We start from the raw sequence: 15,361 nt of genomic DNA, 5'->3' as shown, positions 1-15,361 counted from the left end.
TGTCGCAAGACACAGCACATCCACAGCAAGGCCAGTTCATTTAATCAGTGATCCCACCCTCTCCATCCCCTCATGCAGGAAAAAAAAAAAAAAAAAAAAAAAAAAAAAAAGAGGTTAATATTGCAAAGGAAACACTACAAGGAAACTTAGAGTAGCCTATGCCAATGTCGATGGTTTACCATTGGCCAGGTTAGAGATAAATGATTACTTGAGGATAGATGAGCCTGATATTTTGTGTTTAGCGAAGACCAAACTTCCAAAATATTTTGTCTACAGCTGGGGCACAATAAAAACACTTCCCTGTTCCATGCCATGTGATTTGGAAATTCCAACTTACACTGTTATAACCTGTGAATGCATGACATTTGTTTTTGTTTTCAGGAAAACCATGAGGTGCTGAAGAGTACAAATGAGAAGCAGCTTCATCAGATACGTGGCCTGGAACGCACCAATCGAGATCTGATGCAGTTGGTGGGGAAACAGCACAAGCTCATTGACAACTTAAAGGAACAAAAGGTTAATCTCTCTCTAGTCAGCCATTTTAACTTTAACCATGTTTTTATATGGCCTTTTATGTACACACATGATTTCTGTGCACAAAACAGTAATCATTATTATTCCATAAACTGGTATATAGTTAGGTTTTCTTAGAATCTGGAAGTTTGTTTTAAGATCTTGTTCATATTCTGAAGATTTAATTGTTTGTTAAATAAAACTTTACTAGGATGTTTGATACAAGTATTTTGTCTATATGTTATAAAGATTTTTAGACCTGTTTGGTGAAGGCATGGTTTAATTGATTCATTTCCTTTTACAATAGGAGCTTTCTATGTTTAGGGAATGAAGGTTTGGGTTGATCAAAAGAAATGACGTACAAGTTGTCACCACAAAGCACAAACGTCAGAGAGTAAGCTAAACAACAGATGTGTATATATTGTATATTCTCAGTGTTTCCTTTTGTGTGATTTTTTTATGCATACTGTAATCTTAGAGTGCTTTGTTGTTTTGTGCATAATATATATCTTTTGCTTTTATGTACATGTTATTATTATTATTATTATCATTATTATTATTATTATTATTATTATTATTATTATTATTTTTTTTTTTTTTTTTTTTGCCCCCCACCCTTTGTAAGGGAGCATGGGCCCTTAGTATATGTGTTTTTGTTTTGTATAATTTGTATATTTTAGATGTTTATGTGCTTGCCTCATCTTATTTTCTGTGATTTATCCATATTACGTGGATTTCCAATGAGGTCAATTTGACTGTGGTGGTTATACCATTCCTCTTAAGTATTAGGTGTCTGAGAATATTTTCCTGATTTATTCTGAGGAACCATGGAATGTGATAGCTTCAAATCACTTTCATGGGCATTTATAGCATGGAAAGGGAAGAATTTCATATTATAAGAACATATAATGCATGTTTTATTTCTTTTTTTTGTCTAGCACTGTTTCCCTCTGTTACAAGCATGATGCATATACTGTATATGCTCATTCAGTTCACACAATGAGTGTTATATGTATTCTTTGTCTACCTCAAAGACCAGTGATAGCACCTGCTAGTGGTGGTTCTATGAGGTTAATGTCATAGAGAACTATCTTCCCACAGCCTGTCTTCAAAACTGTCATCATCCTTTGCTCCATCAGGAGATACATGCATAGGGTATTTGTGCAGTCAATATTTTAGGGACTTAAGTGACATCCTGATGGACAAGATTCATGCAGCATTCTTTTATGATTGGAAACTAATCTCCACTCAAAAAATTAATGTTAATGATTTTTAACTTTTACCCCTCAGTTCAGCTACTCTCCTTAAATGTCTTTTACCACCCCTATGACTCCATATTTTTAGCATATCCCTAAGGATAAAAGTACTGGTTATTGCTGACAAAATATTTCCTGAGGGACTGACACCTGGTCTTCAGACTTTGTTCAAGCTCTCTTAGTCAACTTCTACTACAGTAAATGCCCCCACTTTTTCACTTAAGGAGAATTGACAACTAGTGACTACTTTCATCCTCCTTTTCCTTTTAATTGCTATTGTCACAGACACAGACCCACACCCACAGAGATACAAAGATGGGTCACCATGAGCATAGCTCTCTTCCTGTATAATACAACTAGGTAAATACACAAATACAGCATGGAGAGTGGTCCAGAGTTTCTTTCCAGAGTCAATGGGAGAACCTAAGGACTGTTGCTAGCTACTATGGTCTGTAGGTTTCCAATTAATATAACTTACCTTAACTACTTGGAAAATGCACATAACAAGGTTGACAGAAAAATTTGTGGAGGTTGTTGCAAATGTATGGGACATAGGAAAGTTTTGAAAGGTATAAGAAGTTTTGACATTAGTAGTAGGGCATCCATGAGTTAGTGAGATGAGAGAGAAGTTTTGTGTGAATGGGTGTGTACTTTGACTGTGCCATCCTCCTTGCATGCAATAAAGGGCCTCTGGTACATTGACATATAGTGGCATAACAGTGCATGTGTGAGAACTGGGAATAGTAAAAGTAAATGGATGAATAACATACATACATACATATACCAAGGCTTTTTCCCCCTTACAAGGGAGGTAGCCAAAAAGGAAAAGGCATAAAATCATTCCCACCCATTCCATCCCTAAATACACTCCAAACCCCTCCCCCCTCCCTCTTCCCTCTTATTTTAGCACCTCCTGGATGACGGGTCATCCCTGCACCTTGTCCACTGCCCTGGGTCAGAAGCAGTGTCGCAAGACACAGCACATCCACAGCAAGGCCGCTTCATTAAATCGGCGACCCCCCCTCTCCGTCCCCCCATGCATAAAAGGAGAAGATGGGGAGAAATCCCTTCAGGCTGCATCAAATTTTGCTCACACATGCTACCTCACCCCCCATCCCCCTGCCCATTCCACCTCATGCATCACAACATCTTCCATATACAACCATTCTCCATTCACTCCTGTCTTCTGTCCTCTCCTGTCCTTCCTCAACAGACATTCCCCTCTTCCCCAAAGCCCCCTTCACCCCATCCATCCACCTCATCCTAGGACGTCCCTTCATGTTCATTCCCTCCACATCTGCCTTCTTTACTAGTCTTTCTTCACTCATTCTTTCCATGTGTCCAAACCATCCTAATACTCTTTCATCAACCCTATCTCCCAACTCCCTTTCCACCCTTGTTCTCCTCCTCACCTCCTCATTTCTCACTCTATCTAGCCTAGTAACCCCCATCATACTTCTCAGACACCTCATCTCAATCACATCCAAACTCCTTCTCTCTTCCTCTCTTATGGTCCATGCCTCTGCCCCATACAGTGCTGTTGGCACAATCACTCCTTCATACAGTCTCCTCTTAGCATCCATTCCCAAATGTCTATTCCTCATTACACTTTTTAATCCACCAAGGCATTTACTCGCTTCTCTCAATCTACATTCTACCTCCACCTTTTCCTGCCACATTTGCACCCAAGTATCTAAAACTATTCACTTCCTCCAGTCGCTCTCTCTTAATGCTCACTTCCAGTCTACTGCCACTTTCACCCCTTACTTTTACCCACATTTATCTTTAGCTTTCTTCTATCACATACTCTCCCAAACTCTGTTACCAACTTCCTCAATCCCTCCTCCGATCCTGCCACAAGCGCAGTGTCGTCCGCAAACAACAGCTGGCTCACCTCCCACTTTCTCCATTTTCTTTAAGCATCTCCAATCCCTGACCCACTACCCTTGCATTTACCTCTCGCACTACCCAATCCATGTATAAGTTGAACAGCCAGGGCGACATAATGCCCATAACGACATAATGAGGAAACAAAGAAGGTTGTAGAAGAGAAGAAGCGAGCTTTCACAGATTGGTTACAAAATAGGACGAGGGAGTCATATGAGAGGTACAAAGAAAAGAAAAGAGAAGTAAAGCACAAGGTAAAGGAGGCAAAGAGGAGAGCAGATGTGAAATGGGGTAAGAGTATGACAGAAAATTTTGAAAGTAATAAAAAGATGTTTTGGAAAGAAATTAAGAGAGGAAGAGGAGGCGAATCAAGTAGAGAAGAAAAGGTAAAAGGTACAGATGGAGAGATGATAATGGAAGAGAAGGCAGTAGGGAAGATGGGCAGAATATTTTAGGGAGTTGCTAAATGTGAAGGAGGATAGGGAGGGAAAGATAGCTGCAGTGGGAAATGCTAAGAAAATGAGAGTGATGAGTGAGGAAAATGGAGGAGAAATAAGGAAGGATGAAGTGAAGGCAGTTGTTAACCACTTCGGTTCGGGACTTAAATCTCGCGGGCAGCAGCCAATGCCAGCCGTATGACGTGTCGTAATAATACTCGCATCATAAAATATAGTCACCGCTTATATCGATCGTTCTCTCTTTCACCCGCGAATTTTGAAAACCACAGAGAATGGGATTCAGGGCGCATTTGGGAGAATGTAAAAACACAGGGGCGACTACAATAAATATAATCAAGACGCCGATATGGCAGCGTCGCGAATCCACTTGCTCCTCATGACGCCTACGTGTGCGGCACCGTATGGAAGGGGTTAAGATGATGAAAGCAGGTAAGGCACCTGGTCTGGATGGATGCCATGCAGAATGTCTAAAAAAAGGAGGTACAGTGATGGTGGACTGGCTGGTGAGGTTATTTAATGTTTGCTGGAGAGAGGGTAGAGTGCAGGAGGACTGGAGGAGTGCCTGTATAGTTCCACTTTACAAGGGAAAAGGGGACAAGTGTGAATGTAGTAGTTTCAGAGGGATTAGCTTGTTAACTGTAGTTGGGAAGGCTTATGGGAGGATATTGATTGAGAGGATTAGGAGAGGAACAGAGGGAGTAGTTGGTGAGGAACAGTGTTGGTTTAGGACAGGTAGGGGATGTGTAGATCAGATCTTTGTGGTAAGACAGATATGTGAGAAAGCTATAGGAAAGGGGAAGGATGTTTTTTGGGCTTTTATGGATCTGGAAAAGGCTTACGATAGGGTAGACAGAAAGGCACTGTGAGAGGTTATGAAGATTTACGGGATAGGAGGAAAGCTTCTAGGAGCTGTCAAGAGTTTTTATGAGAGTAGTAGAGCTTGTGTCAGGATTAGAAATGGAGAGAATGAGTGGTTTGAGGTAAAGGTGGGACTTCGTCAAGGATGAATAAAGGATTGTATAATGTTGCCATAGTTGTTCAATGTGAGTATGGATGGAGAGGTAAGGAAAGGAAATGCAGGAGTGTAGACAGAAGTTTAGAATTGTTGGGTGAGAATGGAAAGATATGGGAAGTGAATCATTTGTTATTTTCAGATGACATTGCACTTATAGCTGATTTTGAAGAGAGACTGAAACAGTTGGTGACTGATTTTGGCAGAGTGTGTGAGAAAAGGAATTTTTTTTTTATATCAGTGACAATGACTGTGAACTTAAATCTACTGTCTCCATATTTGCTGATGATACTAAGCTGTGTAGAATAGCAAATAATCACTGAATCATCTGTTTATTCAAAGAGATTTTGACAAACTAAAACAGTGGTTTTAGAAGTGGCTATTGAAATTTAACCCAAATTAGTGTTAAGTCGTGCATGTAGGAATTTTTTTTATGAGAGTATAGAGCTTGTGTCAGGATTAGAAATGGAGAGAGTGAGTGGTTCGAGGTAAAGGTGGGACTTCGTCAAGGATGCGTTATGTCGCCCTGGCTGTTCAACTTATACATGGATGGGGTAGTGCGAGAGGTAAATGCAAGGGTAGTGGGTCAGGGATTGGAAATGGTTAAAGAAAATGGAGAAAAGTGGGAGGTGAGCCAGCTGTTGTTTGCGGACGACACTGCGCTTGTGGCAGGATCGGAGGAGGGATTGAGGAAGTTGGTGAGAGAGTTTGGGAGAGTATGTGATGGAAGAAAGCTAAAGATAAATGTGGGTAAAAGTAAGGTGATGAGATGTACAAGGGGTGAAAGTGGCAGTAGACTGGAAGTGAGCATTAAGAGAGAGCGACTGGAGGAAGTGGATAGTTTTAGATACTTGGGTGCAAATGTGGCAGGAAAAGGTTGAAGTGGAGGTAGAATGTAGATTGAGAGAAGCGAGTAAATGCCTTGGTGGATTAAAAAGTGTAATGAGGAATAGACATTTGGGAATGGATGCTAAGAGGAGACTGTATGAAGGAGTGATTGTGCCAACAGCACTGTATGGGGCAGAAACATGGAACATAAGAGAGGAAGAGAGAAGGAGTTTGAATGTGTTTGAGGTGAGGTGTCTGAGAAGTATGATGGGAGTTACTAGGCTAGATAGAGTGAGAAATGAGGAGGTGAGGAGGAGAACAGGAGTTGAAAGGGAGTTGGGAGATAGGATTGATGAAAGAGTATTAGGATGGTTTGGACACATGGAAAGAATGAGTGAAGAAAGACTAGTAAAAGAGGTATGGAAGGCAGATGTGGAGGGAGTGAACATGAAGGGACGTCCTAGGATGAGGTGGATGGATGGGGTGAAGGGGGCTTTGGGGAAGAGGGGAATGTCTGTTGAGGAAGGACGGGAGAGGACAGAAGACAGGGGTGAATGGAGAATGGTTGTATATAGATGATGATGTGATGCATAAGGTGGGATGGGCGGGGGGATAGGGGGTGAGGTAGTATGTGTGAGCAAAATTTGACGCAGCCCGAAGGGATTTCTCCCCGTCTTCTCCCTTTATGCAATGGGGGGACAGAGAGGGGGGGTCTCCGATTTAATGAAGCGGCCTTGCTGTGGATGTGCTGTGTCTTGCGACACTGCTTCTGACCCAGGGCAGTGGACAAGGTGCAGGGATGACCCGTCATCCAGGAGGTGGTAAGATAAGAGGAAAGAGGGAGGGTGGAGGGGTTTGGAGTGTATTTAGGGATGGAATGGGTGGGAATGATTTTATGCCTTTTCCTTTTTGGCTACCTCCCTTGTAAGGGGGAAAAAGCCTTGGTATATGTATGTATGTATGTATGAATTCAGGTTATTTATAAAAGCTAACTAAAGTGGAGGATGAAAAAGATTTGGATGTAATTATATGTAATTATATATAATTATCAGCAATGATTTTAAAACTTCTATGCATTACATTTCTGCCTCAGAAAGCAAATAGGATACTGGCATTGGTAGCATGATCTTTTGACTTCAAAAGTCTAGCTATCATCAATCAGTTATATAGATCAGTAGTCTATCTGTACTTGGAATATGCTGTTTCTGTATGGTCCCCAAACCTCATTAAAGACATTGATATAAATTTGTTGCCCCTCAACTCTTGCAGGACACCCACAACTCCCAGGTAACCAGCAACAGCCACCAGATTGGCTCATAAGTTACACAAGGAAGAAACCCTGCACTGCCACATGTTTATGGCAGAGGGGCAGCACAAAGGTGCTCTCTGATCCCTGTGTGATGCCTGTCTGGGGTAGCTGGTTTCTATGGCTAGGTCCACTCTGTGCTGGTACTGCTCCAGTACTGGATAGTGACCTGAATACAGTTCCTGCTTCTCTTGAGTGGGATTCCTTAACAGGGCCAATGTCTGGAGGGGTTTGATGGAGGAGGGGGTTGGGTGGTTGGTCCTGGAGTGCCTGTCATGTAATCCGAGTGTCAACATGTTTTTGTATGAATGTGTTGTGCAGATCAGGTGGAATGTTGTTGTAGATCATTGAGTATTATGCTTCTTTTCTGGTGAAATCTTCCCACCTCATTCATTTGTTTGTGCTTGTATGATGTAATAAGATGGGTGGGCATGGTTTAGGGCTCCCATACAGAGCCATGCACCCATCATTTTCATATGTTGTTCCATGGGTAGGCACTCCGCTTCCATATGCTGACATTTCATCCATATTTGTTTTCCATATGCTGTAGAAGCATAGTCAGGTGTTTCTCATAAATTGTCAATAGACTGATTAGAGTTTCATCTGCTGTCAAGAGCCCATACTTGTTGGTTTTCTTGTTGATGTTCACTGTCTAAAACTTGTGATTGATTTTATTAGGTTTATTTTCTTGTTTTCACTGTCGGACCTTTGATAAGGAACTAAAGGTGATGCAAGTATCAAAAGTAAGACCGAGATTGATTTTTTGTATATGTTTAACCACTTCAGTACAAATCAAATTCTTATGCGCAGCATCAGCTGCCATATGTATGATGCATCACATTGCTCACATTATAAAATATAAAGTCACTGCTGCTGTATTACTGTGAGTAATAATAAACACAGAAAACATGATCAAACCAGTTCACAGAATCCTGGGTAACTCATGTACAACTACAAAAAATATATATAATCAAGACACTGACATCGGCATCCTCATATACCCAAATGGTAAAGAAAATAGTGGTTACACTAATAAGACCTAAACTAGAGTATGCTGCAACACCATGGGCACCTAGCACAAAAAAGAACTTAACAAAATTAGAAAGAATACAAAGAGCAGCAACAGAAATGGCACCTACACTATCAAATTTGACATACGAACAAAGATTGGAGAAAATACATCTATCAACACTGGAACAGAGAGGAGAAAGAGGTGATTTGTTGACCATTTACAGAATTAAGAAAGGGATGGAAATTCTCAATGGAGATGTCTTATTAAAATAGGACAGATGAGAAACAAGAGGACACGAAAAGAAGGTAAAGGACAGTTACAGAAGAGACCTAAAAAAGAATAGCTTCCCACATAGAGTGATTGATGTCTGTAACAAACTAAATGGAGAAACAGTGAGTGCCAAAACTATACATAATTTTAAGAATAAACTGGATGCGGAGAGATATGAAAATGGGTCACTACGAGCATGGCTCTCATCCCGTAAAATACAACTAGGTAAATACTTGCGCCTTGTGACACCTATGTAGATATCATTGTACCGAAGTGGTTAACAATTTATTGTTATTATTTTTTGACCAATGGAAAAGTTTGGCCATTCACTATTACAATCGCCGCAAAAAAAAATCTATACACTAAGGACTTTTGGACAATAAAACTCAAAAGTACAACTAACATGTGCTTTATTTCCACTTAAGAGTTACATTTAGTATTTTGTCATGTTCACCTTGTTCTTGAGTACCATCTGGATCCTTCTGGGCATTGAAGAGGCGAGTTTGGCGAAGTAGATGCTGGCCATAGTGACCCAGATCTTCTTCAGCACCTCCTTCATGTCTGGAATACTGGTGGGTCGTGATTTCTCCAGTTCGTTTTTCATCAGATTCCAGGCATTTTCTATTGGGTTCAAGTCTGGGGAATTGCCTGGCCACTCCATAACACTGATATTGTTGTCATTAAGGAACTTTATCACTTCCTTAGACCTATGGGCAGGGGCACCGTCATGCATGAAATGATCACACTCATGGATGTCCCAAAATTCAAGCATGTGATCCCTCAAAACATTGATATAATTGCTCCCTTTCATTGTCACATTCTTGGGGAGGAAATATATTCCACCCCTGCCCTTGTTACCATTAAAGGCACCCCACACCATCACACTGTCTGGGTGTTTTAACTGTGTACCACGTGTCAAATCTGGACACATCACTGGGGCGACGAACGATCTTGGAGCTGCCCCTGATCAGCCTGAAGGTACTTTCATCACTGAACATCACCTTCTGCCACTGCTCTGATGTCCAGTCCTTGTATTTCTTACAGAAATCAATCCGTTTCTTCTTCATGGACTCTGTGAGCAGGGGTTTCTTGGCGGCACATCGAGCTGGGACTTGAGGTCCTTCTGCAGCCGATGTTGGATCGTTCATACAGCAACGTTTTTAAGGAGAGCAGGATGTTTTTGCTTCAGACTAACAGCTGTTATACATGGATCTGACATCACTTCTTGTTTTAGGATCTTGTCAGTGCGAGTAGATGTCTTCTTTGGAGCTCCAGAGCCTGGCTTTCTTGGTGGTACCGTACCAGGAGGGTGTGTGGCGGCTGCTTTCTTCAGGCTATAAATGACCATTCTTGTCACCTGCAGGTCTGCGGCAACACGTATCACAGACATTCCCTGCTCTAACAGAGCTAGGGCGCGGGCCTTTTCTTGCATTGAAAGCTTGGAATGACCTATTTTGATCACCAGAAGGAGAGTTAGAGGGCACCAAAGTCAGTGAAAAAGTGAACAAAAGGGCACTAAAGAGCAGCATGCATAGATTCCTCTCTCATCTAGCGCTGGCAGCGCACTGAAGCGTTATGTGTTGGCGAACAGTGTAAAAAGGCGCGCTCTACACACCCACGTCATCAGTAACTCCGCCCACTTTTTATTATGGCGGGAAATCAAGTGAAATCTATTCATAAAATCCCGTGTATAGATTTTTTTTGCGGAAAAAATGTATAGATTTTTTTTGCGGCGACTGTACTATTGGATGTTTCTTTGATTCATGGTTGTCTGGAATGATTAATGTCACTGATAATTTTTTAGGGGAGGACTCCATTCCCTTCATCCATGAGGAGCTAAGATGAGAGGAAGTAGTAGGTGGTGGATGAGAGTGGAATGGGTGGGAGTGGGTATGTGCCTTTGATTTGGCTACTTCCCTTATAAGGGGAAAAAGCTCTTCGTATGTAGATAGACAGGAGACAGGACCCAACAAGCATTTCTCTATTCCTGTATACTACAATTTGGTAAATACTCCTCCAGTCCTCCGGCACTCTACCCTTCCACAGACACAAATTAAACAACCTCACTAGGCAGTCCACTATTACTGTGCCTCTCTTCTTCAGACACTTTGCATGACATCCATCTAACCCAGGTGCCTTACATGCTCTCATAATTTTCAAAACTACTTGCTATCTGTATACCAATTACTACTTGCACCTCATTTTTTCTTATTTCTCCTCCAGTTTCCTCTCCATCACCGTCACTTTCTTAGTACCTCTTACTGCTACCACCAGTCCCTTCCAATCCTCCCCCACATTCAACAGCACAAAAATAATTGGCCCATCTTCCCTTTACCGCCTCCTCTTTTGTGCCAAGATGAGAGGGAAAGGGGGGGGAGTAGGTATATGCATTTTGAATTGTTACCACCCTAGTAAAGAGAAGAAGCCTTTGGTATATAGATGTTACAGAGATAGTTTAGTTGCATTACATGTTCTTTTTCTTTTTCTGCAAGATTTTTTTTTTTTTTTTTTTTTTTTTTTTTTTTTTTTAATGAGGCTATCTCATGTGTGAAGTTGGGATTGAATTTTTTTTCTGTAGCCTCTGGGTATGTTTCTATCTGGATGGTAGTTACTGTTTTATTTATAGCTTTTTCCTGGGTTGGGAATTGTTCTATTTCTGTGTTTAAGTTCTTTCTTCATCTCAAACGCATTCAAGTTCCTTCTCTCTTCCTCTCTCATGTTCCATGTTTCTGCTCCATACAGTGCTGTTGGCACAATCACTCCTTCATACAGTCTCCTCTTAGCATCCATTCCCAGATTCCTATTCCTCATTACACTTTTTAAACCACCAAGGCTTCTGACCCAGGGCAGTGGACAGGGTGCAGGAATGACCCGTCATCTAGGAGGTGCTAAGATGGGAGGGAGGGTGGAGGGGTGTGGAGTGTTTTCGGGGATGAAATGGGTGGGAATGTTTTTGTGCCTTGTCCTTTTTGGCTACCCCCCTGGTAAGGGTGAAAAAAGCCTTGGTATATGTATGTATATATGTAAGTTCTTTCTCAATGTCTTTGAGTATTTCTGCCTTTTTTTTTATGAAAGTGCAGTTTAGCATGGATTGCAGCTTCTCTTCCAGTTCTATGGTGATCTTAATTGAGGGGTGATCAGATGATAGGTCTTGCATGGTTTTACATGTGGTTAGGGTTTTTAGGGTGGACGAACATGTTATGTCAGGTGATGTTGATTGCTGATTTTGCTGGAGAGGTCTGTTAGGGTTGTTGCTGGAGTTGATTGTGTTTAGGTTGGGGAGCTGTTCAGGAATTTTGTGTCCTCTTTGGTCTGCCATCGCATACCTCCCCAAGCTTCAACACTTGCCTCAGACTTTTCTCTGACTCTACGACAAGCATAATGTCATTAGCAAACAACAATTGGCTCACCTCCCTCTTCCCATCAGTCTCACTAACCATCTTCAGTCCTCTGCCCACCACCCTCACATCTACTTCCTGCATCACCCCATCCATGTACATATTAAACAGTCATGGCAAAATAATACAACTCTGGTGCAGCTCTACCATCACCTCAAACCACTCACTCTCACTACTCCTAAACTTATCACAAGCTCTACTACTCATGTAAATGCATTTGACTACCCTTAACATGTTTTCTTCTTTCATATATACCTGCAAATACTACCACAATGCCTTCCTGTCTACCCTGTCATATGCCTTCTCAAAATCCATAAAGACCCAATAAACATCCTTACCTTTTGCCAAAAACATCTTGCAAATCTGGCTTATCACAAAAATTTGACCCATGCACCCTCTATGATAAATCCACTCAGTTCCTTACTCTTGTACTTCTCCAAATTTTCTCAGTTAACATCCTCCCATGTGCCCCTCTAACTACTTTCAACAAACTAGTCCCCCTGATACTACTACTACATTCACATTTATCTCCTTTTCCTTTATAGATTGGAACTATAAAAGCTCTCTTCTAATCCTCTGGCATACTCCCCTCCCTTAACCCCTTCCATACGGTGCCGCACACGTAGGCGTCATGGGGAGCGAGTGTATTCGCGAGGCTGCCATATCGGCGTCTTGATTATATTTATTGTAGTCGCCCCTCCATAATGACATTCTTTCTAATTCCTTTGTAATCGCATTTTCTATGGTTATCAAAATTCACGGGTGAAGAGAGAACGATCGATATAAGCGGTGACTATATTTTATGATGCGAGTATTATTACGACACGTCGTACGGCTGGCATTGGCTGCTGCCACCGAGATCTAAGTCCATGACGCCTACGTGTGCGGCACCGTATGGAAGGGGTTAAGCACACATTAACCAGTCTCACCTGTTACATACATATACCAAAGGCTTTTCCCCCTTACAAGGGAGGTAGCTAAGAAACAAAGCATAGATACCACTCCCGCCCATTCCATTCCTCCACTCCCCTCTATTCTCACCAGTTAATCCACTATAACCATTCCTCCCTTTGTCAGACATTCTGCTTGAGTGTCTTAACAGCTTTCATAATTTTCAGTGTTCTTTGTACCTCATCTTTTCCTATATCCCTGTCATTTTCCTCTCTCATCACATTCATCTTCCAAGCTCCTCCCACTGCCACAATCAATCCTTCCCTAAACTCCTCCCCTTACTGCCTTCACTTCCATTGAAATAACTTCACCTATACCTTTTACCTTTTCCTCTGCCTGACTCATCCCCCGATTCTCTTCAGTTCCTTCCAAAACATCTTATTCTTTTCAAGATATTCTGCTGTACTCCTTTCCCATTTTACATCAGTTCTCTTCTTTGCCTCCCTCATTCTGTTTTGCTTCTCTCTTCTTGTACTTCTTATGTGCTTTCCAAGCTCTTCCTTACAACCAATCCAATTACCATACAACACATAATGGAAGACTACATTATACACAATCATTTACACAAACAACACAACATACACTCTATAAAGGATTTGTGGGAAAACCCAGTTTCGGCTGTGGCATTCCTTGGGGAGACGGGACTGCTCGGACAGACAGTCAAGGGAAAGACAACAACAACAACAACAACCAATCCACATATTTTTGCTTTTTCTTTTCTACTGCCTTCATTTTTTCATCCCCCCATTCACTACCCTTCCTTCTATTCCATCCCATTCTCCTTGTCCCACATACTGTCTTTGCACATACAGACGCTCCTCAACTTACGTTTTAGTTACGTTCCGAACGGCCGAACGTAAGTTGAAAATGAACGTAAGTTGTTACTGTACTATACATCGGTAAATTCTATTACTGTATCTTATAAAACACCCCTAAATCATTAATTAAACACATAACATTGTAAAATAATAACATTAATTTCAAATAGATTAAATTCAAGCAACATAAATTGAGATGGTGGAGGAGGAGGGGGAGGAGGAGGAGGCAAGGCATGTACAGTTTGTCGTCTGCGCAATGTAAACAATGGACGCAGCGTCGTGCGCAAGTATCGTTTGAACTACGGAGAGCGCGGTAAACTAAAAAATTCACTCCAATTTTTTTTTTTTTTTTTTTTACCATCAGTTCAAACGTAAAATCGAAAAAACGTAAAACGAATGAACGTAAGTAGAGGAGCGTCTGTATTGTCACTTCCTCCTTAAAACATACCCATTCTCCTACATCCTACATGTGTCTTTCTTTTTTTTCCGGTATTCTTTTTCCTTTTCTTTTTCATTCAATATCCTTTTTGCATCTCTCTCCTACCTTTTTTCTCCTTCACTTATCCTCCATTCTCAGTTTCCGTTCTACCAAAAAATTATCCGACACTACCCCACTCTCCTCTTAAAACATGAATGTCCAGAAATCTTCCTATCCCTTTGCATATATTATATATACAGTCGAACCTCGAAAGCCCAGACCCCGAATGCCCGGAGCCTCGTATGACTGGTCGAAATGAACAAAGGGTGGACTTTTCAAGCAAAGTTCCCTATTTGTCTGGTAGGCGGCAGCGATGGCCGTACACGTGTACTCAAACCCGGCCCAGTCAAGCCGCCACCAGGGCTGCTGTTTCGTAGAATTTTGTACCAAAACGTAGTAAAATAGTGGCATGTGGCAACTGCACAAGGACATGAGGAATTTTTTTCTACATAGCGGGCTGTTAAAAACATTTAAAAACTCAAACTTTTGTTTAAAAATCATAGAACTAGTTATCAAATAATAAATGGTACATCAAAATATGACTTATTTGTAATTGTGTTACTCATAAAATATTATACCCGAAAAGATACGTTTTTACGGTGTAGAAAAAAATTCTACGCTAAAGTTTCAGCTTTCTTTTAGCACCAGGGCTGCTGTTTCGTAGAATTTTGTACCAAAACGTAGTAAAATAGCGGCATGTGGCAACTGCACAAGGACATGAGGAATTTTTTTCTACATATCAGCTGGCTGTTAAAAACATTCAAAAACTCAAACTTTTGCTTAAAAATTATAGAACTAGTTATCAAATAATAAATGGTACATCAAAATATGACTTTTATTGGTAATTGGGTTACTTATAAAATATCATACCCCAAAAGATACGTTTTTACCGTGTAGAAAAAATTCTATGCTCAAATTTCAGCTTTATTTTAGCGATAATAATATAAAAAATAATTTTTATATCTTACTGAATATGTTAGGGCATGTGGGCCTTATATACATTCAAGAATAAAAAAAAAAAAAAAAAAAATAGAACCAACATTTTGTCAAAGTTTGACAAGTATATCTTGCTATGAAAGTGCACACTCCCGAGAAAAATGTATGTTCCGGTATGGCAACACTCCCATTCTACACGGCAGTGTAGAAAACGCGGCAACCCTGGCCGCCACCACTG

At 41.0% G+C, this 15,361-nt stretch overlaps 1 protein-coding gene across 4 annotated transcripts in view; it reads left to right on the top strand.

Annotated features, from left to right (window-relative positions):
* LOC143033414 (uncharacterized) overlaps positions 1–15,361 on the top strand; it is a 109,639-nt gene that overhangs the window by 80,256 nt on the left and 14,022 nt on the right. For 3 of the 4 annotated variants that reach the window (XM_076198820.1, XM_076198818.1, XM_076198819.1), the window contains one exon: positions 382–516. In XM_076198820.1, the coding sequence (XP_076054935.1) occupies positions 382–516 (135 nt within the window). Of the gene's footprint in view, positions 1–381; positions 517–820; positions 908–15,361 lie in introns of all 4 variants that reach the window. The other variant, XR_012967178.1, reaches the window with a different exon arrangement.

This window comes from Oratosquilla oratoria, chromosome 15 (genome assembly GCF_046742065.1).
Source record: "Oratosquilla oratoria isolate Oo_2021 chromosome 15, ASM4674206v1, whole genome shotgun sequence".
Classification (NCBI taxonomy): domain Eukaryota; kingdom Metazoa; phylum Arthropoda; class Malacostraca; order Stomatopoda; family Squillidae; genus Oratosquilla; species Oratosquilla oratoria.
Note: the sequence above shows the minus strand (reverse complement) of the source record. Positions and strands in the feature narration are given on the sequence as shown.